At 43.4% G+C, this 26,553-nt stretch overlaps 1 protein-coding gene across 1 annotated transcript in view; it reads right to left on the reverse strand.

Moving 5' to 3' along the window:
• Positions 1-26,516, reverse strand: part of Rab3GAP1 (RAB3 GTPase activating protein subunit 1) — a 190,796-nt gene extending 164,280 nt beyond the window's left edge. The window contains exons 1-10 of the mRNA XM_077646206.1: positions 26,376-26,516; positions 24,970-25,136; positions 24,403-24,455; positions 24,077-24,152; positions 20,857-20,986; positions 19,169-19,250; positions 15,065-15,184; positions 7,604-7,769; positions 3,860-3,962; positions 3,370-3,448 (exon numbers count right to left, since the gene is read on the reverse strand). Of these exons, the coding sequence (XP_077502332.1) occupies positions 3,370-3,448; positions 3,860-3,962; positions 7,604-7,769; positions 15,065-15,184; positions 19,169-19,250; positions 20,857-20,986; positions 24,077-24,152; positions 24,403-24,455; positions 24,970-24,996 (836 nt within the window). The 5' untranslated portion in view covers positions 24,997-25,136; positions 26,376-26,516. The remainder of the gene's footprint in view (positions 1-3,369; positions 3,449-3,859; positions 3,963-7,603; positions 7,770-15,064; positions 15,185-19,168; positions 19,251-20,856; positions 20,987-24,076; positions 24,153-24,402; positions 24,456-24,969; positions 25,137-26,375) is intronic.
• Positions 26,517-26,553: the final 37 nt, after the last annotated feature.

Consider the following 26,553-nt stretch of genomic DNA (forward strand, 5'->3'; position numbering starts at 1 on the left):
TGTGCAAAGCCAATTCATATCCGGTTGTTTTTTAGTAATCAACCGGATATGAATTGGCTTTGCACAGCATGAACTATTCTCATCATTGGCAGCACGTGGTAAGTGAGCATAATAGCCGTCTATTCTACCATTCCAATGCATTCCCCCCCCCCCCCCCCCCACCCCTTCCCAATTTCTGCAACGCATGCGAAAGAGGCAAGACAAAAGTTCTGCTCACAAGCAGCCATTCCTAAATAATGACAGCTGCACAGTGGTGGGCTCCATCGCATTGCCTGTGTTCGCATTTATTTAACCTAATTTAATAAATTTACTTATTTGTTCAATTTATTTATTTAACTACCATTTATTTCTCACACAGAGAAAGATGAAAGGGAAGACAGAAAGCAAAGATAAAGCAAACAAAAGGCAAGAAAGCAAACAATAACACCAAACTGAAAGGACGGATCAGAAAATAAAAAAAAAAACATCGACTGCAATGCATTATCTGTGCGAACTCACCAAAAAAACTTGCAAACTGTTGGCACTATGAGTGCCAAACGGGTGGCACAGAAAAACGACAGCTATAGCAGAAAACTAGCAGCGATAGTGGGCAAGGCGATGGATTTGAAAGTTAATAGAAAGAGGCTGCAGTAGAGCAACAGAGGCTGCCTTTGTGCATCGTCTTTTTGTTGAATTTCCTTTTTTCCCTTTCAAGTTTTGCTTCATGTGAAAAAAACGTTAGTCATCAGTCAGCTCTTGTACTGAGCTCCTCACTCTTGACTGTCATCTCTCTTGTGCTCTGCACTTCTACGCACTGAAGAAAACAGGCTGAAGTGGTGCGGGATGGTGGCACAAAATGTATACTTGGAGGGGTAACAAGGAGGAGGGTGGGAGCAGCTAAGAACCTGTTGCCAGGTAGAAAGAGTATGGCTGAGGCAGTGGTGGGGAAAGGAAGAAAAATAAAAGGAAAAGAAAAACAAAGTGATGGAACGAAAAAAAGGAGAAGAGAAAACAAGGTTTGCTGGGCCTTTGAGCCAAAGCAGATGAAACCTTGGCTTACTTCCAAGTCACTACACACTATTGGAACCAGACAGTCACCTCGCTATGTACCTCCTCACCCCTTAACCTCGGTTGCAGAAAAGCTACTCAAAGCAGGTAAAACATGAATGCAATTGATGCAGTGAGCCCAATTAAATAATAGTAAAAGAGTGACCATAGTCTCCTACACTCAAAGCTTTCCAATCCTTTGAAAAGAATTGGATGACATGCAAACAAAAACATTGATTTCCACACCCAGTATGCTACCTAAGCTTTGCAACAGTGCAAAATTTGCCCTTACAATATAATGAGCAGGAAGTTACCAATGCTCACCTTGGGACTCACAGCAACCAAACTCTGCTTAGAGAGGAAATAACTTCAAAGACAACTGTGTCAGTTTGTTTTAATTTATTCGCACTAACAAGAAAAAGCATTTCTCAGTGTAAACTTAAACAACATGCTACTTAGAATTTTCAAGGTACTGATAATTTCTGTCATTCCATGCTTTTTCCTCTTCTGTTCCATAATATTTTTCTTTTCTCCTCTCTTCCTCTTTCAACAATATTTGCTGTTAGGCTAGTTGGTCTTCCGTGATCTATGATGAACCAGCCCAAATAGACAATAGAGACTAAGGTAGAAAGAGGATGTCTCGATGTCGTCCTCCTTCTATTCTAGTCCATCATCATTTAAAGCGAAAGCTTTACTGGTCATGGCGGTGCCGTGCTCTCACAAGTGCTCTCACAATGCGTGCCACGGTTATTTCTCTCTCTCTCTCTCTCTCTCTCGCCCCCTAGTCACTACTGCGCATGCCCCACTGTTCCACTGCTGCGCACCACGCCTTTCCTCAAAATCCAACTTTCAATTTCCTCTTTCTTCTTTCCCTCCCTCCTTTATCCCTTCCTTTATGATGACACATGAGACGGTTACTGTGCCATTTCCTTTCCTCAAAAACCAAACAAAACAAGTGAGCCGACCTGGGTTCATAGAGTTCATTGGCGTTGACAACTTTGCAAAGGCCGTTCATTTTCATGAAAGGAAAGGTGCACAATCGGCTCCGTGAGTCAGTGGAGACCTCAATCTCGCTTTCATGTACGTGACGCTGGTGTCCAACTGCAAAAGCCTGCTTTGATTGAGTTCCGCACACTGGATAAGCAGCGCACCCTCCCTGCCACCCTGGGAGGTGGCATGCAGTTAGCGGTTGGTCGCAACAGATTGATCACCAAATGAACGCTGCGGTCTAGCTATTGCTGCAGTGCCGCATGTCAGCCACAACGCTGTCAGTACTAATGCATTCAGAGCAGAGCGCACGCCTACTCGAGTCCGGACGTGACACTCTGTGGTGACGCTGCCGAGATCGGGCAGAAGCTAGACAGAAAAGGGAAGGACACATGCCTTTGTTGCCTTTGTCCCCCTGTCGCGAAAAACCCACTCCCGTACGCTCACTACGCGCTGTGCACAGTTCAGTCATTGATTGCTAGCAAGCATGTGACCGTATATTTATGTCGTCATGGATCGCAAGCATGCTAGTGTTGCTTGACTGCCCCATGGTTCAAGAGAACTTTTAAAAATTCAATTACAAATTACTCGCTGCACCAAATGAGCTCATATTTTGCACAGTTGCTCCGAGATGAAGAGCAAACAAAATGCAATAAATAGCTTGAGTATGAAAAATGGTGTTAAGGTTTCAAAAATGGGGTGCACAAATTATGCAAAGATTTTCCAAACAAATCTTCCTCAAAGCTTCGCAAAGGTCATAATGTGCAATATATACTGTATATTTGCCATATACTATATGTTCATTCCCCAATTCGCACCCCTCGCTGGTCAAAAAAAGTTTACTCCAAATATAGGACGCATACCCACTCCCGCTCCGCACCATGTTATGCAGTTCCCCACGGGATGGCACGCGGCGCGTCCCTAGCTCCTAGCTCAAAGCAGTAAATACACAACGATACAGTCGCAAAGCCAGCAGTCAGTGGGAAATGAAAATAAAAGTCAATAAAATGATGCTCTCGAGTGCGGCTCAGGTGACTAGTGGCAAACTGAACAGCAAAAGGTTCGGTAGTTATGGATTCTGGTGTATGCCGGGAAAGCAACCGCCAGCATGAGGGTGAATGGTGCGTAGTTTGCGCCTTCGCTACTCACACCTTTTGCAGCCGCACACAGCGGCACGGCTGCACCACTCTTCCCAAGCCTGCCTTGAGTGCACCTGTGTGCATGCTGGTGGTCCGGCGCAGCAGGGAGCGTAAAATAAAGCGTAGTTTTTTTTGTTGATAAACCCGGGTAATAAATTAGGGGTGCACAAACTATGCAAGGGTGCAAATTACACAAGTAACTACAGTAAGCACTCACGAGATTGGATCCTCCAAGGCACCAAATGGCAATTTTCCAAGTTTAAGATTGCCAATGTCAAACCAGTCATTTGTAACATCTGAAAAGAAGTAAAACAAAGGTTATTCAAGCAGCCAGCCATCTCTACAACTACATGTGAAATCCATCAAGTTACTAAACACCTATAAGTGACGAGCACTGACCACATCTCTCTTCTCAACCAACTTTTGCTTCAACAAAGTGCACAGCCATCAGGCACTCTTATTAGCGAACATTATCTTGACAGCCCACATTTGGAGCACATCCCATTTCTTTTCTGTATATAGTGAAACTACAGACAGAAGACAAAGCATCCTATCTCGATTCAGTGACCGGTTTTTGTAACTCTGTAACTGACGCCAACCAAATATAATAAAGTACATGGAGGAAGCAATCTAAAAGTGCTGGTGGAGAACTGCACTAAGGCACTCAGTATACATACACAATGGCTTTCAGCAAGCACAGTACGCACCAGGCGGGAGTTGGGGCCATGAAGCTGGAGACCAGTCTTGAAGCATGTAGGTGAACCTAATGGTGAGCTGAATAGGTGTTGGACTCTGCTGTGAAGCATATGACTGTAAAATAAAAAAAAAACCCCAAAGTGCTTCAAATATGATCGGCGATACTTTAAATACAGCTTGTCAGATTTGTTCAGATATACAGGCTGTTCCGAATTACTAAACACACGCCATAAGATGCTCCTCCCAGCTTAAATGGTGAGTTGTTCAAGCTAAAATTTCACACAGAAATGGCATTTGGTCAGCAGAATTGTTTTCTGCTACATCTATTTGGGGTTCCTGCCTGAATAAATAAAAAAAAGAGTCAGATATTCACATCGTCTGCAGCGATAACTGAACAAAACAAGCCATTACCTCAGTGACTGCACCAGTGGCGCCATCTCGTTTGTTGGCCATGGCGATTTGGCAAAAAAGAGGGTAGGGGGCGTTTTGCAGCAGGTTTGATGATGCTTTTTCAACTGCTTATAAATGATCACAAAAAACTCAGTTTGGCCAAAACTTCACTAAATTCCGAGTCTTAGATGAATAAGCGTTTCAAAACCTCCTGCAAAACACCCCCCTCCATTGCTGAATCTCCACGGCTGACAGTCAAGATGGCACCACCGGTGCAATCACCGAGATGACAGTTTGTTTTATTTCGTCGCCGCCACAGATGATGCGAATATCTCATTTTTTTTTATCGATTCAGGCAAGTACCCCGAACAAATGTAGCATAAAATAATTCTGCCGAGCAAATTCCATTTATGTGAAAAATTTGCGCTCGAACAATTCATTAGTTTAGCTGAAAGAAGCATTCTACAGAGCACATTAAACTGCGGAACACGCTGTATGCAGTGCAACCTCATTAGACGTGCTCATTCAGACAGCTAAAAAGAAAAAAAATAAAGAGGCTAAAAGAAATTACAAAAAATCAAGATCAAAACCTTATTTCACAGCATGACAGATTTTAATGTAGGCAAATTATGAATACAATTTTAACAAATCCTGCGGTTTAAGATGCAGAACAACATGCCTCTGAACAGCCAAGTCCGAAGAGGCTTTTGTAAGAGTACTATCTTAGATATAGGGGCCTCCACGATATTTTTTTTTTTTTCAGTATTGCACAAAATATCAAGAAGCGGGTGCTGAATCTTGGAGCAAAATGGATCTTTGATCAAGCTCAACGGCTTACTTTGTTGATTAAGAAGTCCTTCTGTAGAAACATTAGGACTTGATTTTTGCCATGTTTTTTAATGTAAACTATTCCGGGACGTAAATAAGAATGAAAAAAAAGCAGAGGAAATCATGCTGGCAGCAAAACACAAAACAAGCAAAAGAAATCTTTGTCCTTTACCACACACCTTGTAACATACATCGGTAGCACATGGTGTTGTAAACATGCACCAAAACAACTGGTGTGGGGAAGCGGCTATAACCTCGTCAGACCCGAGCAAAAGTTCAGCCTGTCAGCATTAATTCAAATACATATCTCAAGTCTTGGCAGTTCTTCGAATGTGAACACATAAACTGGCAGTCGTAAGTCCAACAGTTCTTCTTTTATGAGTTTTCTCCATGCTCTCTGCTATGGGCCTCTGGGCCTACATAAACATGCAACGTTTCATGGTGTATATTTAGTTAAATACATGCACGGCAGAATGCGTATTTAAATAAGAATTACAAGTAATCTTGTGGAAAAGTGCGAGGAACTTGGGAGCTGTTTGGCAGCTGGGGCAGAAATCTGGTTTACACAAATCCATCAACTTGAGAAGCTGCTCAGAGCGCCCCCTATCACTTCACACTTTGTAAAAACCTGACTACGTGGGGGTAAAGCAAGTGCTGTGTGATTTCCAATGACATTTAGGTATCAGGAGTGATGCATTTTTAAAGGATTCCATAAAAGATAAATGTGCACTTGATTCTACACTGGGTCTGACTAGGATGTGACATCTCATGCCACCTAACTTCCACTATATGAATGAGAGGCCATGACTTGCTTCAGTTTAGCTCTACTAGTATATAAACTCCACTGGCATACAAATATGAGGCCAACAATGTGGTATTCGGTTCTGGAAACCACATACCATACACAATGTGATGCTCATACCCATAGGCATGTGCAGAGGGGGGGCGTAAATTTTGTACCATATTGCTCCCAGCTACCCAGAAGACATGAAAAGGCACTACCATGAACTTTGGCCTTTCCCTAATGAAGAGATCTGTGCATGCCTATGCTCGTACCAAAACTCAGCACAGGTGCTTTAAAAAAACTTCTATTGCAATTAATGGCAGCAAAAGCAGCATTCTTGCACTTGCTGGTCCTCAAGAACGAAAGCAGTTTATGAGTCATATTTGTACAGATTCGCTAATCAGTCAATTCATTTTTCAGTTAATGCAAAGTAATGCTTCTTGGTTGGTTTGACTCTTGCGCCTCAGAAAGATTAGTAATAACAGCTTTCTTAAGCAGTCTAACCACAGGCATGTGCAGAGAAGGGGAAAGGGGGACCTACAGGCACGAGGGAGAGAGGAACAAATTTTGTCCCACATTGTTCCCTGCTACCCAGAGGACATGAACAGCTGCTGCCATAAACTTTGCCCCCTCCTTAATGGAGGGATCTCGGAATGCCTACGACTCTAACTGAAATGTTTCAGATATCTACTCCGGCACCACTGCATGACCAATGCTGATGGAACCAATAAAAGGCCAGCTCATCACTGCCACTGAGAAAAACAGAAAAACACAGTAAAACTAAAATTAAAATTCATATAGTCCTGCACTGAGGTTCAAAAAATTAAGACAAACAATTTCATATATTTTTCTCACATCAAGCTACAGAAGCTAAGCTAGACATGGTGAAAACTTTAGGCAGGCAGCCTTTCCATCTGTGAAAAATTGCCATTTAGTTATTTATTTATTTATTTACGAAATACTGCAGGCCGAAGCCCAAGCAGGAGGGGCATACATGAAACGTAAAAAGGAAATTTAACAGGAAGCATATATAAAAGAAAAGCACAAAAATTGTTGCACAGGAAGTAGAATATTGTTGGAGTAGAAATTATACGGTAGAAAAGGCACTGGGGTACTGAAGAAAAGAGCGAAGTACAGAAGTACAGGCATGAAATTCTGCATATAACCATATATTGATACATAAATTCAGCAAACATATATTGAAAAGGATCAAGGAGTAGAACAGATTTCGGTGAATTTTTTTGTACCAGAGTGGAACAGCAAGCCTTAGTGAGCACGCCTGTCCCACTCAATGTCACTGAACGATTACTTATTTCATTCCTTGAGCAATCAAACCTTATGTGTTGCTGAGCATCTTTTTTACTGACTATCTATCGTTGCACATCTTCGTCTAGATGTTATTTTTCCTGATTCTGGTCCTTGCCAAGTTAGCCCCTCTTGGCTGCTTGCCCATCTTCTGCAGCCAGTCGCTCCTGATACCTCCTCGAAGACCTTTTCACAGCCTCGATCATGTCTTGCTTGATTAAAATTGTAGAAGCATCTTGGCCACACCTTCTAGTAATTAATGTAATGGTGCAGAGGCAATTTATGGTTGAAAATGATAGTTGGCTGTGTTCTTGCAAACACTTGCAAATATTATGCAAGGAACTGTCTCTCAGTTTCGAGAGTGCCATGTTTTGTCTAATTTGTCAGCAACACATACCAACATGTCATACTCCATTTTTCCTATACGCAAAATTCATGCATAGCCTACCAACTTCCCCTTGAAGAGTGACAACAGGCCAGACACGTTGCTGCAAGGCTTGGGTACGTGGTTCAGGTGCACCATCTCAAAGTGCGTCGTCAATCCACCGCCAACACATACACCAAAGCATAGTCGTTCTTGCGGGTGGTGTACCTGCACAAAAGCTGGTAGCGAACTGCCACCCATAAACTTATTTAGAAACGCCCACACTCACCGCTGGAACTGACCACAGATTTCGCTAATTATAGTAAGGTTAGATTCACAAAATTTGAGGGGTACATGACGAATATTTCATTTAAACGGTGCACTGGAAAACAAAAAAGACGAAAGCTTCCCTGCTTAGAAGCTTGAGGTAATCTTGCAATGGCAATGTGGAAGTTATGCCCTCAGTTGCATTTCGCTATTTCTTCAAGAATATAAAAATGGGTTTTTATACATGTAGGCATGTCCTTTTATGCTGCAAGCACTACATGATGGAGGTAAGTACAGTAAATCCTTGGCATTACAAAAAGTCAAAGGGGCGTTGAGGAAAACTCAATTCAATCCCTGTTCCCAGGAAAATGAAAATGAAAACTGGTTTCGAGGAAAAGAAGGGAAGCAGTAACTGTTTCACATATCTCAGTGGACACCCGAACCACGTCGTAAGGGAAGGGATAAAGGAGAAAGTGAAAGAAGAAAGGAAGATAGAGGTGCCGTAGTGAAGGTCTCTGGTAAATAATAAAAATAAGCAAACTTCAACTGTTTGGTTTTCATGGCCTGTTGACATACATTCAGCATCAAAAAATGTATGTATCAGTGATGAATTCAGAGTTGAAAATGGGCAATTTTTTTCCATGACTCATATTAAACTCCTGATGTCAATGAAGACATCGAGAGCATTAAGCACTCTGAGATCACTGGCTAGACATGGATGGTGGTGTGGCCAAGCCTGAGAGGTTCGCAAACACGAATTACTACTTTCGCTACCATGCCACAGGCCATAGGTCATATATGACCGACGTTTTAACCCTGCTGCCAAGAATTCAAGTCGGTACTCTTTGGTTTCAGTTTTGTTTTTTTCACTTTCTAACACGAAAACGAGGAGGCAACATTAAAATTGAACCTTTGACCAGACGCCGACCGACAGACGGCGTTCATGGAATCTGTTTCACCACGCGGTCCTCATAGGCGAAAGGCTACACCGAGCACTTCGGTTGGTTCTGATGCAGTATTTTTTTTTTAGAGTTGGACAACAATGTGGAATGATCAGAATTCAGTTTCAATAGCGAGACCATCTCAGAGGCCCGGGACATCAGCATGCGCTCGCATATGTTTCGTTTTGTCGTTCACGTTGTGTTTTACGTAGTACACTTAATTTGTAAATGACAAGTGCTTTTAATTGGTGTTTTAGAGTCTTCGCAGCATACTGCCAAGATATTTTACCGAATATGCCAGCAGAATTTTGGTTATGACGATGTCAAGGAAGGCTGCACCTAGTTTTAACCTATAGAACCAATTTGCTACAAACTGAAAAAAAAAAAAAAAAAAAAAATTGGCTGTCGTTTAGCTCTGGTTAAACCTGGAGTGACGCGATAGCTACAGCTGGCCGAGTGGAACTTGGTCACGTGACCAACCACGTGACGAACCACGTGATCAGCCATGGCGCCGCGCCGCAAGCAGCTGCTCCGCACCACGTGACCAACCACGTGACAGCGTGGCGGCGCAGCCACAGGGTGGCGCGCTGCCACGCTGATGGCTCGAAATGCTATCGTAATGTAGCTATCTCTGTGGTGCCGGGTGCCACCGGGCGAGGCGCTCTGTGTGCGGGAGTGCCTTCAGGGAGCACTGACAGAAACTGACGCTTGCTTGCATGGCCTAGGTCTGTCGCTGAGCGCAGACAAATCGGTAGCCATGGCTTGGGATTCGCGCTCGTGAACGCGCCTTGCGCCACTGTCACTGGACAGGACTTCGATTCTTTAGCGCAAATCGGTGCGGTACCTTGGCCTGGACATCGACCAGCGCCTTTCCCTCCGCCACGCTGCAACCAAGGCCTGTCTGCTGATGAAGAGGATCACCGCCGCCGTGCACAAGCTCACCGCTCAAGGCCAGGGCATCTCCCAGCAAGCCGCGCTGCGACTATACAACGCTGCAGCATTGAGGCCGGCACTCTGCGCAGTGCCGCTCGTCTCGGTGCGCAAACCGTGCTGGAGAAAACTGGAGCTCCAGCAACGAAGTCCCTGCGTGTGTGCCTCGGCCTGCCAAAAAATTCCCAGTGCGCCGCAACACTGGCCGTGGCAGGATTGTGGCCGCTCCAGCTCCAAGCAGCGCGCAGGGCGTTGCATCACATAGACCGGCTCCATCGCGCACCGGACAGCAGCTCGCTACTGCAGCGGATACGCACGCACCCACGCTCACGAATGGGTGTGGCGCTGCAGGAATACGAGCTCCTAACAGAAGCCCCCCCCTACAGCCCCTGCCCGCCCTGGCCTGCTGCCTCGGAGATACAGCGAGAGATCGTCGGCATCGTGGGAAAGCGGAGCACACCCCTCTGCGCTGTGCAGCAGCTGACCAGAGCCGTCATACACGAGGAGCTTCAGGACCATCTCCTCGTGTACACCGACAGCTGAGTGGTCCGCGACAGCCGCTCCCTCGCAGCGGCAGCTACCATCCCCACGCTGCGTCTGCACAGCCAAACACACGCCGCCTTCCTGGGCTCCTCCACCACGGCGGAGCTGATGGGGACCCAGCTGGGATTGGACCTGCTGCTCTCCTTCGTCCCTCCGCCACCCATGAGTGCTCTGCTATGCGACTCCGGCACCGCCCTCACCCGCCTGCAGTGCAACGGCCGTGGTACCCCACTAGAGCGCGGCATTCGCGCAAGCATCGAGTGCCTAGTGCAGAAAGGATGCGTTGTGCGTGCACAGTGGGTGCCCAGCCACTGCGGCATCGCTGGCGACGAGGAGGCCGACGAACTCGCGACGGCCGCACACCAACTACCTCCAAGTGATCTCCCCCTTGCGCTGGAGGACGCGAGTGCAATCATCCACGACCATCTCCGATGGCAGCACCCCGACCCACGCATCGCCAGCATCAACAGCTGCCGCGCTCTTTCACAGTCGCAACGCGCAATGATCCTCCCCGCGCACATCAACTGCATGTGGCCCGTGGAACGACGGGTGCGTCACGGACTCGCGACGAGTGATGTGTGTGATGGATGCGGTGCAGTGGAGACACTGGAGCGCCTGCTCCTTCGCTGTGCCGCGTTCGCTGACGCTCATTGTGATATGCTCACGGCCTACAGGGCGCTGGGCACACTTCCAGACTCGATCAAGACGCTATTGTGGCCGCAGGGCAGTGCGCGCACCCGTGAGTGAACCTTGGAGAGCCTCTGTGCATTTCTCGAACAGACAGGCTTGAGGTCCCGTCTGTTTTGCGCCAGGTAGTGACGCGCAGTGATTGAACGCTCCGCGTGCATTACCTCGGACGATTAACAGCTGGGCGCCCCACCCCAGCTGTTGTGTGCAAAGTGTTGTGCGCGTGTTTTTATTTTTATTTCTTTACACTGCACACGCGCGCGTCCTGGACCATTGTATTGCTATCCTTTGTAAATAGTGTATACATGACCACGTCTGTATCCTTTCTTGCTGTATCCTTCTTCTCACCCCCCCCCCCCCCTCTTTCATTTCACTTCTTCAAACTGCCTGCTATCCTTTATTTCCGCTGCCCCAGCTCAGGTGCCACCACCACAGTGATGGCAGATGCTGGGGTTAGCAAAAATCTTTTAACTTCCATTTTATTATTATTTTTATTAAACGCTTACTACTACTACTACTACTACTACTACTACTACTCTGCTATAAAAAGAAGAACAAAATTTAGAACAAGTGAAACATGCAGCATATTCCAGATCTATCTCCACTTCACGTCCTCACGCGACTTCTTTCTCTAGCGGACAGCCATCATATTCCCCAACTTGAAAGACCACGGAAAGTGCGGTAATTATGTATGAAGCTGAAAATGACAAGCATCGTAGCTAGGAACATGTGCAACATATTGTATATTTCAGTTCTTTGGTAATCAACTTCTGGCTTAGTGCAGCAGCTTAGTTTTGTTTTGCTTGTATTGTTTTTGTTATCAGCACATTTAACCAATATTTTTCTAAAGGTTTTGCACACACAAGTCTGGTGTTTTTTTCGTTCGGAAGTATAACCAATAAGCTACACCTGCCAACCTCCAGGCTTTCAAATTCGCAAAACCTCTGCGCGACTGGGAGGGGGGGGGACAAGCCAGCACACACTTTTTTTTTTTGATGTCGCGTTGCATCACCAGTGCACGATGCAATAGCACTGAAGCTTCTTCACACACAAACTACAAACAGCATGTGAAAAGCACGGAATTTCGTATTACGTCGACTGAATCGAAGGTAGCGTGCATTTGTTTCAGAGCCTTGCTGAGGCGGCAATTAAGCCGTTTTCAATAAACAAACAAACAAAAAACGTCCGTGACAACACAATCGTCATTATAAATTGCATGTAGCTCAACTATCTTACTGATAAGTGCAGCTTATAGCCACTGCCACTTCGATCTGGTGGCGAAGCTCCGAAAATGAAACTATGCGGCCAGACTCTCTATCCGCCTACCGCCGGGGGCCTGCCAATTGTCAAAATACCTGCAGTTGCACGCATGTCAGAGGGACGCCGATAAGCACTGTAACATGCAGTTCAGGCCTGGCGATGAATATTTGGGTGATCGGTTAGTTGAGCACGTCGTAGCGCGACACGGCACCACTTTGGGAGCCCGTCCAAATTAACCGAAGCCAGCCCCTGGCTGCCCGAATAAACGAGCTCCCGATGCCATAGTCTTTCACAGACGTTTGGTGGGACTGTGGGAGCAATCCAGAATATCGGAAATAACTGGGGTTAAGGAGTAGGAATAAATGCTTTTTGAGTTGGGTCGAATTAACTGTACAATGTTTGCAGCTGCTGCTGCCAATCGCACAGATGGTATACATATCCCTTTCTCGCAGCGGCACAAAGTTACCACCAGTAACGCGCGCGCGTGTGTGTGCGCGCACGCGGGGGGGGGGGGGGGGGGGGGGCGTGCGTTACAGAATTTCAAAATTTTATCACAAATAAAATTTATTTTCTGTAAGATTTCAGCAGGCAAGATTCGTGAAATCGTAAGACGGGTCAAAATTCTTACATTTTACTGAAAAATCGGAAGAGTTGGCAATGTGCCTTACATTAGGCACTTCTTGAAGAAATAATTTTTATTTAAAACACTCAAAATTGGTCATTCTGTTTGCAGTAAGGAAAGAGTTAACGTTGTCACACTTTGCTTGTGAAAATGGACTCTAGAAGCAACACCTGTATTTCATTTTTCAGTGCTTTTGGCTTACAAAGGCTGCATTTTCAGCAAAAGTAGCCTCTCTGTTATTAGAACATAGTATAATCTATTGATGCAGGCCAACATCAAGCAGCCCTCAATGTCCTATAAGTGCAAAATATGTCAGAGCTGTAATACAATAGCAACAATACGACTAGACAGAACTAATGTGAAATACATAAAAAGCACATGAAGAACTGAAAGTAAAGTACATCATGTTTTGGCTGTTGACAACACTTTTTTCAGCTATTTCCAATAAGATTGTGTAATCACCAACTCGTCTAAAGCGTTCCACTCCCGCACAGCTCGCATAAAATAAAGAAAACAAAGAAGTATTCGTCTAGTGTGAGCCTATGCTTATGACGGGTTTCTCTGGAGACGTTGAATCTAATATATGTGGAAGAATATGCTTTAAGCTTGTTGTGCAATATAGAAACTTCAACCGGTACAACTGGCTAGCATTTCAAGCCCAATTTCAGACAACATCTGCGTTGACGAGTCGGTGTGCCTATATCTGCCTAAGATAAAACGAACAGCGTTTCGCCGGACAGCCACAAGCGTAGACACTTGATCTTGCAGAAACAAGAACTAGGCAATGCTCGCATATTCTAAGACCAGTCAAGTGACAATCCCAAATGCCAGAAGCCTGGCTTCCTTCGTGCAATACCACAGCGCTCGTTTCAAAAGCACCAGCTTTCGCATTGCTTTATTTACTGAGTGCTCTATGTGAGCAGTGGCTGATATATAATGATGCCCAAGTATTTATGCTCGCTGACTGCTTTGAGTGTGACGCTGCCGTAACCATACTGGAAACTGAGCACAGATTTCTTTTTCGTTGCAGTCATTGTAACTGTTTTGCTTAAGTTAAGTTCCATCTGCCACTTCATACACCACTGAGCTATTGTACCAATATCATTGTTTAGGCTTATTTGGTCTTGTCGACCTTTTATTTCTCTTCACAGCACATCTAGGTTCAGTTTCTGTGTGGTTTGTAATGTCGTTTACAAACAGAAGGAACAGGATGGGGGCTAGAACAGAGCCGTGCGGTATACCAGAAAGGACCACACCAATATCAGAAGTGTGCTTGACGAATTGTACAAACTAGCGGCAGTCAGATAAATAAAAGGCAATCTATTGAACAACTGGCCCATCTCCTAATATATAACTGTAGCAATTCAGCATGGCAGACATGATCGAAAGCTGTAGGGAAGTCTAGGAAAATTACATTTATTTGTGTCTGGTCGTTTCTTGCTTTGGTGAAATCGTGCAGCATCTCGACAAGTAGGGCAACGATAGACAAGGTGTGCCTGAAGACATGTTGACAGGAATGGAGAATACTGTTTGAGTGAACGAACTCTGTAACTGATTTTAAAATAATGTATTCTTATACTTTACAGCAAGTAAATGGAAGAGAAATAAGCCTGTAGTTTGAATGGCAAGGCATATCACCTGATTTATAAACTGGTATTATGTTTGAAGCTTTCTATTCCGGTGAGAGGCATTGCTCGCAGATGGACTTATTGTATTGCTTACAGGTTTGGCATAACGTTTCAGGAAGACATTTGGGATTCCGTCAGGACCTCCACACTCCTTATTGTCTAAACTTAACAACAGTAAGAGGACTCCGGCTTCGGTTATGACTGGGGCACAGGCACGTAGCCAGAAATTTTTTTTTTTTCGGGAGAGGCCCAAGGCAACTTGTACCACAAGGGGGGGGGGGACTTTAGGCACCTCTTTGGATACGTGCCTGCTGGGGCACGCAGTGCATTGTACTGCTCTCTATTTTCTTGCATTAAGGAATGCGTGATGCCACTGTCAGGTGTAAATATAAATTGGAAAAATATGTTATATGTTTATGCCTGCTTTTTCTCTTCAAAATGGAGGCAATGGGACAGGAGGGTTTTCTTTGTCACTAATATAGCACCAGAATTTGTGCGGCAATTACTCTGTCAATGGCTGTACAAGTTGCTTGAAAGCAGTACCGCTCAAGCTGGTCAGAACTGCCATGCGTGCTTGAGTACTACTTAGCAAGAAAACATTTCAGATGTTAGAACGCACCAAGGAATCACTAAAGTTGGAAACAAAAATCAGAGATAAAAGGCTTACCATTTTGAATTGTTTAAGGCTACAGAAACAGAGCTGACAAGTAGCTTTGTTCTGTCTTCACTTGAGATGACCTCCTCCTCGCAGCTTGGTGCGATTACTAGAAAGTCCCGCAAACCAAACCTAGGAGTGAAAAAAGCGTTATAAGCAACATAGCACACAGAAGCATTTTTTTTCTTTTTTTTTTAGGGGGAAACTTTAATCTGTTAAAACAAAATATAAGTACAACACTGTTTGGACTGATAGCTTCAAAGGCTAGTGGCTGGTCCAATGCAAAAATCACTAGCAGGTTCAGCCGCAGAGGCTGGAAGGCTGAAGAAATAAATGATAATGTACATGCAACAGTACTACTGTAATAATACATGTTTACAAAATACACAACAAAAATGAAAAACATATAGGAGACTCCAAAATAAAAAATCACGTAAACATATAGAATAACACTGACCAAGAAATAAAAATTACAAACAAAAATACAAAAACAGAAATAAATAACAAGGAACCAAAGCAGAATTCACGAAGCGAGAGTTTGAGGCAAAATTTAATTAGACTTGTAATACAGTTTACAGGTCAATTTAAAGTTCCTGGTTAATTTTACCTCGACTGGTAATTCTTTACATATTTTGGTTCCACTGAACTCCATCAGGTGTTCATCATATACACTGCTACATTTAGGAAGGCTAAAATTACTATTAGATGCTTGCCTTATATTGCAAGAAGGTAGGGTGAAGAGGCTTAACAGAAGGAGAGAATTAGTGTTTATTACGTTGTCTATCAAAAGTAAAATTTTATAGTTGCACAAGGATAGGAATGATAGCACATGATTGACATCAAAAATATTTCTCCTAGATTGATCGAAATTACAAATTATCATGGTCAATGCCTGTGTTTGGAGCCGGAGTAAAGGTGATAAGTAGGTTTTTATGTTTGTCCCCAAGGTTCACAACAGTAACTGACACGTGAAAAGCAGAATGACAAGTAGAGGAGCATAATACATCATAATTAAAGTAATATCTCACCCTAATGAGAGTGTGGCAACCAATAGCTAACTTTTTGCATACGTTGTTAATTTGTTCTTATCTAAGTGGCGATCAAAAATAAAGCCCAAATATTTAAATGACGAAGCTGGATGCATCAATGAGCTACCACAAGTGAGCGTAATTAAATTGTTGATTGTCTTGTGCATAGAGGCAGGGACAATTTATTTTTCGTTCTTTTTATCGTCCCACAATAATTTTTGTCTTGTGCCTAGAGTGAAACATGACGTACTTAGTTTTATTACAGGAAGCAAGGAGCAGGCAGCACTTGTATATTTTGTTAATGGCATCAGGTATGCTAGGCAAAAGATGCACCTAGAACCAGACTTAAAACATGCGTTAGTGCCTGAGTACCCTGATGGAGGCATTAAATTTCTATCCTTTCTATCAGCAAATGTTCAGTTAAACAAACCTTTTCAATTACTGGACTGAATGAACAAAGTGCTAAAACAAGGTGAGTTCTTTTTCAATCACTCATGAAGAACTATTTATTGATCAGTAATCATGCTGTGGAACTGCACTTCAGTTATCACAGCATGTCACGAAAGATTAAACAGAATTTATTATGGCCCGTTTAAGTTCTTGCTAAGCATAGCACCTAGTACACCATGAAGCTGACAGTGCCCAGGCCAAACTAGTGATAACATGGCCTCACAAACCAAATATACGTTAATGATGTCCGGGCATGCAAGATAAAAATAGAAAAGCATTATTTCAGACCACTTTACTACAATACAACTCATAGCCTACAGTATGCCTTTGGCACTAAAAACCCAAACCATTAATAAAAGAATTTTCATACGTGAAAGCAGCTGGGCTGCAAGCCATGCTGCAGTGGGTGATGCAGGTAACTAATAAATAAATAAATAAATAAATAGAGAACTAGAGATAATTTTTGACCAACTACGTTCCTGTGACATGAATGGAAATCTTAGCCCATGGGTGTTTTTACATCAATCTCTGTTGAAATGTGGTTTACATAGTTGGGAGGCACTGTGACAGACATGCTTACAGGAACAGGCTGACCTGATGACAGCTTTTCTTAATGAATTCCAGAGAAGCCCAGAAATGTCACGCAGGGTTAAGCAGCCTTCTTTCACCATATTAATGTCATAGCTAGAGGTGTTGCACTTAAGCTGGTTGCCCCCATAATCTCTGAAATCATGTCCTAAGGTGCATTCCCTGCTGTTACCTCAGAGGAGATATATATGCATACACAAAAATAAACTATATTGTCATCATGACCTTGAAGTTTCTTTTCGTTGCTTCTTTAAGGTTATGGACTAGTTTTTACATGCTAAGCATACTGAAAGTAGTGTCATTGTCACCTGGGGAAATGGTACACAGGCGTTTCTCAGCTAAACCACAGGAACACTTATGCTCAAATTTCAGACAGAACGTGTGTTTAACGATAGGCATTACCACATCAGGGATGCCAAAAACTCCAATTCCAATAACTTACTTTTTTCTGCACAAAAATGTATTACATCGTGTATGATGATGCCAAGACAAAGAAGTGGAATTCTCTAGCAGAAACAGTGCCAACATCTGTCATTGGAGAAATAGAAAACAGATTTTTCCAAAGCTAGTATTGTATCCCTGCTACAGATAGTGTCAATGTTCATTTGACTGAGAAGTTCTATTTTTGTGGACTGGCATTGCCACAAACAATGCTGTACTTGGATCTAGTACAAAAAATGCAGGTGTTACTCCTATATGTGGTATAAAACAAAATCCACTGCCAACTGCCATCTATGTGCAAAATTTGAGCATGAGCAAGCCGGAAGTTTAGCACAGCAATGTGAAGTGTTTATTCCTGTTTTGCCAAGCAACACAAAAGCTGGTTGATAAAAATCGAGGCTGCAACGAATTGGGGAAGGATGAGCTAAAAAATGGAATCTAAAAAAAAATGCGTAGCCATGTTTACTGATGTGGGCTGGAACCCCTTCAACAGAAGTTAATTAGTGCAAAGGGCTTTCGAAAAATCTCACGAAGTTCTTTATAAACTGTGTAATATTTAATAAGTCATGTGATTTTAGTTGCACCCCACAATGCTAAAATTAAATGAAACCCAAGAGATGCATTATAGATTTTGCCTCGACGAAAATGATATACCAAAAAAAAAAAAGAAAACTCACAGCTTCGACACAACCAGCAAAACCCTGATTCATACCTTGATACCAAAAGTTGCTATCCATAAGCATGTAAATACTTTCCAGTTGCATTAAACAATCACAAAGACATTTGCCATATCTATCTGCAAGAAAGCAAGGCTACTTTCTTTGCACTAAACACGTCATACATGAAGGAACCTTGGAAGCCAAAAGTGAAAAGCATGCACCCCAAGAAAAAAGTGTACTGTATGCATGTTATAAGCAGATGTCTATGCACCATTTCAAAACATAAACAAGAAAATATGCCCTATGGCCCTATCTGTATATTGTGCAGCATATCATTTCATAGCATGAGCAAATAAGGCTGACACTTTGGCGTCACATATATATGAAATAAAGCTGCACGTTCACAACATAGTCACAAGCACAGTAAAATTATCAGATATCTTGTAAGAGGAATAAGATTTATTAAAAATAATGTAAATGGATATTGTGATGTTTTAATTTTTTCACACAGCATGCACTGCAAGCCCTTCGAAGCATTGCGACAAAAATACACATTACAGATACAGTAATACAGGCAATTTAACCTCGTTTTTGGTGCATGACAACCTTAGTTGCTTATGTGCCACAAAATCCATCACAAGAAATACAGGTGCAACCAGCACTTTGCTCCTCGAGGCTGTAAAAGTGTAGCACAACGCACAGCCAGCTTACGGTTCAAGCCACTTGAAAGATATTAGAGGTAGTTATTGAAGAAGCAGCACATGCCACTGCATTCGTTATGCTTGACACCAGCATCGTCTGTTTTCATTGAAGCAATGACTCGTTTTCAATTTCCCATTTCTTTCATGACCTCGCTGAGTGATGGACATGCCAAAACAGGTGGGCAGAAGGCAGTGAAAAAAAAAATAACTCAGCGCTGTTGCAATGAAATGAGTCCAAAAGCTGCTCACCATCGCACCAAGTAATGCGCCCTAGGTGGGAAGTCGTTACCTAAGGTCATCATGTCTTCCAAGGCAAACGGAGCTGGCTCATCTATGATATAAAAAAAATATTTATAAAAAAGGATAAACCTACCACCAAAAAATCCTTCATAGCACCTTACAAAACACCTATGGTCATTTTTTTTTTTTTATGAGTAATGGCAACAACCTAAAGAATTTGAAATCATGGCTGAATTCTCATGGCCATCATCTCTGAAATATGCCCGTGTTGTTTGCACTTGCATCATCTTTCTCGATTTGTTTATGCCTACTGCTCTTTCTGCCTTCTCATTCAAAATGCACTGTCCCACTTAGTGGAGTAGGGACATCAAGTTTTTTGGGTTTGTTTTTTTTCTTCCCCATAACAGTGAGCAGGACCTTAAGAAGGACAAAATAGAGATCTACCCCAGTGTGCTTCAGCTCACTTATTAGAGCACTCCTTCTGCCTAGAGTTCCAGGTACTGCAGACTGACATCACGAACAAGTACTACCCAAAACCACCACAAGTCATATGCAATCAAAGAACAGTAATGCACTTGCTGCTCTATCATCTTCTACGAATCACTTAAGTGCCAGAAGTCAGATTCACTCACAGCAGATGATGAAGCAACAAATGCATCACTGTTCTGCGAGTGTATGTGACGTGGTGGCTTTGGGTACTTGTTTGTGATGTCACAGTCCACAGGAACTGAGAAGCATGGCAAAAACAGTGCTGTAATAAAAGAGCTGAAGCACACTGGGGCAAATCTTCTCCAGTTCTGTCCTTCCTAAGGTCCTGCTGACTGTTATGAGGAAAAAACAAACCCTGAAAACTTAATATCCCCACTCCTCTAACCAAACTGAACTTGATACATAAGAACTTGACCTCCTACAAAAATGTCCGTGATTGACGCCCTATGCTTCAACTACATAATACATATAAAGCATGCACTCTGAATATACTGCCATATAACAAAAATTACCGATTTTATCCTGCAGAAGCATTACTAAATACATCATGTAACAGCAACTCTTTGTGGCTGTTCATTTCTGCACAAAAGTATTTTTCTTGCTTTCTATTTTGATAATTTATTGCTTTCACAATGTTGTCTCCTGCCTGCTTTTTTGTTTGTGTGTGCTGATGAGATCACTAAGAGGAACCAACTATGATGAATAAATAAATATGACATTGAAAACAAAAAGACAACATGGGTTTATGTTCCAGCTCTCACATGGAAGCTTTGTTGACAGGTTAAGTCAAAACGAAATGGTGTCACTTTAATGACAGCTCATGATGGAGCCCAGACATCTTACACACACAAGCACATACTTCCTTCACTCCACTTAAATGTGGTAAGTGCACAATTGTTTGCACCGTCACATGACAGAGACAAAGTCATGAAGTGTAACCTGAAATGTCATAAATCCCTGCACTGAAATGATGCACTTTTCATTTTCACAGTGATTAATTTCCCTGTAACCATAAATTTTGTCTGAATCATTAGGTTTCATTTTCATAAATTCAGTTATTATCAAAGGTAACCGACCCATGCATTAAATATCAAACTGAAATTCAATCTACAACTAGGAATTTTTGTAACTCTATGTTCTGGCTGTGGCATTAGCAAAAAGAAACAAGAAAAAAGAAGCAGATCAACATCACCACCTGACTAACTTACCTTCAAGGTTTAAAGTTTCTTCAGAACTCTTCGGAGATTCTTCTAAGTAGTGTCTGGTAATTTTGAATGCAAAGCTGGCAAATTTTATATCTTCAGAGCAAGTCTTCCAGTCTTGGACAGAAAGCTCACCCTAGTTTAGATCAAAAGAACAAAAATATAATCACACAATTGTAACAAATTTGCACGATCTTTTGCATATAAGTCAAAAATTTTCTGCAATGAATGCACCTTCATACTCCTTTTTTATAGCAGTGCCAATCTGGACTGAAGAAGTTGTCACCTCAAAACAGACCCATCATATAGCTGGCTTCAGCACTTGAGCAACACTTGCTGCACAGTCAATATGAAAAGCATGGACATCACAGCGAGTGTTAAGGCACATGTTTTTTGATGGCGCAGTGCTAACTAAGTCATTAATTCAGGCAGCAACCTAGCATTTCTCCACCACATGCAGTGCAGTTGGTTGCTAAGTGTATCAACGTGTAAACACAGCTGTGAACATGAGGCTGTCACAGTAGTTTTGACATCACAAACCAAAATATCCAACTCTGTCTAATGAGGAAGTCAATTTAAACTGTCTCCACTTATTAGAGGCAAGACAGTGGTGTTTTCCTACTGGAGTGCAATGCAGTGCTTTTCCCATTCCAAAGTGAGTAAAGTGCAGAATGCATAATAACAGATTTTGCAGAACAGGTGCATTCACTCTGCAGCATTCCAACTTTACAGAATGCAGTCCTGGCCTCTTCCACTCTTGTATACTGCTGAGGTCACTCAAACCACTAATGACCTGCTCTGCATGAATCTTAAACAACAGCAGCTTCTTGCAGCAGCCACAAAGCGATGGAGCTTGTTGGCGAAGCCATCTTCAACTGAATGCTGACATAACAGGCAAACTTGCACATAAAATTACTACGTATTTGTCCAACTCTGTGCACAAGCTCCGACAGAAACTTTTCCTGAATGCAATGCACCTGTTGCTAATTGTGTTCCCTGGCGGCGGGCAGGATTCAGCATTTTGAGTGCACTTTCTGGTGAAGAATGACAGAGTCACACTGTAATTTCAATGGGAATATACAAGGCACTTCGTAAGGCAGCATAAGGGATTTTCAGCCCTTCCCCTGGAAGTGAGAGATATTTCAACACAGTCATTGTTTTCAGACAGTTTAAGATATCCCAAGAAGAGGGATGATTACAAATGTTCAGTAAGACCCCAAAAACTTATGCTAAGTTTTCACTGACAGTTGTTAGCCTAAGCTAGATGGTGGGATCTAAATGTCACGCTGTTATTCTTAGGGGTAAAGCATTTAAACTTGAAACTGTTTATATGCTAATGCATATAACTCAGTCACTGCAGGTCACATGGTTGCAAGGTTTGCACACATTTGTATGTCATCTACAAGGTAAAATGACAGAGAGGATGGTACTATGTTGACGCCGGAAGTGTCCGCAAAATGCGTCGCCGAAGTTGGTTCCCAGTGACGTCACTAGGTATGTGATGTCATTGGTCATATGACGTCATGAGTCATGCAAGTCATAAGCCATTACAATAAAAATAAGAAAGAAATTTGGGTCTAGGTGGGAATCGAACCCAGGCCGCCGGTGTGAGAGATGGGAACTATGTCACTCCGCCCCGACACTTCGACGTTTGAAGTTGAATAAAGGCACGTCTAGAGAATGCACAGTTCTAAAGAACATATCTTCGAAATAAGGCCTACAAGAGTAATTATGAGCAAGTTAATTGCATATGTTACAATCAAGCGAGCACCAAATTTCCTCCGTTTCCGGTAAATTTCCTCAGTGCTTGGCATGCAGTCGTGGTGGCACACTTCATGGTGGCACAAAGTGTTCACTTCACCTTGAAATATGAATGGATTGGGCAACTACAGGCAATACGAAAGGGAACACTAAGTTTATATTCAAGTACCAAATTCATTTTTTACTTATGCATCAAACGTAGAAGAAATATGCTTTAGTAAAACGAGCTTTTGGGCAAGTTGGTTACTTTGCTTCCACATAACTGCAGCGTAAAAAATTACGAGCACAAAAAAGGAGAGAAACACCGTGTCGTATGTGTTTCTCCCCTTTTTTGTGCTCGTAATTTTTTACGCTGCAGTTATGTGGAAGAAACGTAGAAGACATTAAGGGAACTGCGTTTGGAATCTTCTAGTACTCAGCAAACTAAAAAAAAAAAAACTATGCTTCACACTCATACTTAGGGAGTAATTTTTCACTGCACAGGTTATAGCTGATACATTAAAAAAAAATGGCAGTGCTTACTTTGCAAGCAGCCAGGAGATTTTCCATGCTGAAATTCTTCTGGAACTCGCCTCCGAATGGCTACAAAACACCAACTGACACTTGGAGATGAAAACTAATTTTTAATACCCTCACAGGCATCTTTCAGAAAAGAAAGTGCTCCATATAGACATTCGGTTCCACAGAGCAGTTGCTCGAGTGCTTCTTCGGTCACAAGAGCCTACGTGCAGGGACGTATTTAAGCTATCTTTATGCAATAGTTTTCTTGTGAGCCAAATAGCAGCCAGCAGTCGCAAAGTGAAATTGAATGAATTGATTGAACTCAGTGCAGCTTACCGGCTGCATGTTCCCGGAAGAAATCACAATAATAAAGTGCAAAAAGACTAAACTTGGAAGCGAAAAAACTCTGCACTGTTAGATGGTTCAGTTAGCAAGCTCGAGACTTGCACCTGCGCTTGACCTGCGGACCACTATGAAGCTTAGCTGAATTTTTTGTTGCATTTAGCACTAATAATTTTCCCTGCATCAGCTTTCAGCTGTGTCAAGCCACGTGGATCTTTACAGTTTGCACTCTGGAAGTCTCTGCAGCTGAGAATGGCTGACAGAAATAACAAACGGACTACTTTTCAGCTGCAGCCGGTTACTTGCAAGAGCCGGGCCAGTCTGATATGTAATTCTCTCAGCACTGACGAAAATGAACTGTGCCAGAATCGGGGCCTGTGAAAAGTGGAGAAAAATTCTCGCGTCACCCTAAGCATTCAATTAGAGGCAAGAGTCGAAAGGATTTCTGGACTAAAATTCTCTCGACTGCTAGTAGAATAAACACTGCCTTAGAAAAATTGATATTTTCCAAAAGTTCGTAGTAACCAAAACCATTCATTTATTTATTTATCCATCATTATTATTGAGATTTGACTGTATAAATATCCCCTGCCAGGCTAATAAAAAGAATTGTCCACCTTACCTCTTTCAGTGCTTCTACTGTTCTCACTGCTGTCAGTTTCCATTCATGGATGACTGCCTCCACTGAAGCAATAAACCTGTACAGAAGAAAGTTGAATGTTCATGCTCAGTGACTTCCCTCAGTAAACAAGTACCCATCAATGATGTGCAAAAGTAATTGTAGCAAGAACCGCTTGTTCAAGCACATAAAATATAACTGAGCATTCTCGTTAAGCAGTGTTTGTAACAACATTTTGCCAGAAAACGGGCACCAATCTTTCTGCAAGTGTAAAGATAAGCGTTTTTCCGTGAAAATGTCAAGCAAACTAATACGGCATTTGCACATACCTTTCCCATTCTGTCGATGTGGTAAAGTCCGTTATCTCGTACAAATCTGGGTCCTTCGAAGAGAACGTAGATATTATAGCAGCGCTGGAGACTTCAAGAATAATACACACGATAGAGTGAACTAGGAAGAAGGCCTTGACATTTAACATTTGCGTTTAAATGCGCTGCTTTTCCATCCGGAGTTTCTTAAACCACCGGTCGGCACCTAGCTGTCACAGCAATGCTACTTCACTCACATTCTGTAATTGCGAACAATGTTCCAATGACTACCAATTAAAACGGGTTCCCTCCTATGCGTGCACTCCAGAACCTTTTTAATTATTTTTAATGTAGTTACTCTGAGATGACAAAATGTAGAGCAAACTTGCAACACGGGACCACATGCCACAACTCGGTTGACACTCGCTCAGTACCCACAGTGACACGTGAGTAAAATAAGGTGTGCGTACAAGAGCATGTAAACAAAACAGTTAATAGGCGGTAGTGTCGGTGCCAAAATAAAGGGACGACATTGTCATCCAAGTTCCCATCACCACACAAGAGAACGAAGCAAACCGTCACGCGCACCTCGTCGAACAGTCCGTCATCGCCCATAGCGTCAGCTGTCTTGAAGAAACCGCTACACTTGCCAGATACCAGAGCGCACACCGCGCACAGCAGAGGGGAAAGTAAAAGCCACCGCTGCCACTGTTAGCTGCAGGAAATACCCAACATCTATAACATACCACTTCCTACTGGTCTCCTCGATTTGGCTGCACTTTCCGCACTAGTTCACAAAAGTGCCGTGTCAGTGTAGTGCCAGTTCTTGCGGCGCGAGTGTAGCCCGACACTAGTGCTGTCGGTGCAGCGCCCAAATCGAGTGCAAAAGTGCAGAAACTTTCGTCTGCTGCGGCCATGTACGTGTTGGTGTTTGTCGCGTGTTTTCACATATGCGCGAGATTGTGCTAGCTGCATTGCACGCTGTGTATTTGCTCCAAGTGGCACATCTCGTGGAGCGGCTATGAACTTTGTTAATTCCAAAAGTGGTGAAGAATTTGACACCGTTCATTCCGTTGCGTTGTTTAAAGGGGCGCAGGCCGGTCGACCGTCACTGATTCAACGGGTACTTCGAAGAGGCAACAATTAATTAGACAGGTTATTCAGACTACCGCTCGAGACGATCTTTTACAGTCCATACGCGTGATTCAGGCTGCTTCCGTCCTATCGAAAAGTGACTACGGTTGTCCGCCAAGAGTTGCCTGATCTATATTTGAACTCAATCGCGTTCACTTTCGGCGGACGGTGACGGCGACGTGACTGTCAGAGGCTAAGTGGCAGGCGAAGGTGTGGGCTAATGGCGACCTCAAGCCCAGTCGCTGTCGTAAGCGGAGGTACTGATGTCGCAGCGAGCCACAAACGTTGCGATCGCCCACGTATTATAAAACATCTCACAATCTGCCTCTTATGGAAGCGCTCCGTCGTGCTACGTCTATAATAATAATTGCACACAAAAGAGAAATGGTGTAAGCAACGTGCGAGGCTGGACAGAAAGATGCGAACCCATACTCAGTACGTACTTCCGTACGTGCGCCATGCCAGCCAGCCGCTTACGCGCGTACACAGACACGCGCACACGCGCGCGCATACACACACGTATACGCACACTGTCATTTCAGCTGTTTGGTGAGGGCCCGACGCAGATGCCGCGTCTGTCACGGGTACGCGGCCGTCTCAAACATGGTCTCAACGCCGCTCACAAATCAAGCGGCCGCGGAGCTGTCTGCTACGGAGCGCGCCAAGCACCTTGCGCTATACTTGCACGAGAAGAGAACTCGCCGGGAGGCTAGTGCAGCAGTGCAGAAGAACTCGTGCAGCACGAGGCCAAATCGAGTGCCGAAGTGCAGGTGGCACTAGCTGCACTGTCAAATCGAGTGCGAGAGTGCCGCACTTCCTGAACTGGTGCAGAAAGTGCAGCCAAATCGAGGAGACCTTACGTTTGCCGTGGTGAATGTAAAGCAATTAGACGGCAACGCAGATTTCCAAACCCGAGCAGCGCTAGTCCGAGCCACCCAAGCTTTTATTACCATATTACTTTTGAAATCACATGGGGCGCAATAGAGGTATGCGTCTGAAGGAAATGTGTGCGCGGTGTCATGTGGTAAGTAATACGTC

Source organism: Amblyomma americanum, chromosome 1 (genome assembly GCF_052857255.1).
Source record: "Amblyomma americanum isolate KBUSLIRL-KWMA chromosome 1, ASM5285725v1, whole genome shotgun sequence".
NCBI classification, from domain to species: domain Eukaryota; kingdom Metazoa; phylum Arthropoda; class Arachnida; order Ixodida; family Ixodidae; genus Amblyomma; species Amblyomma americanum.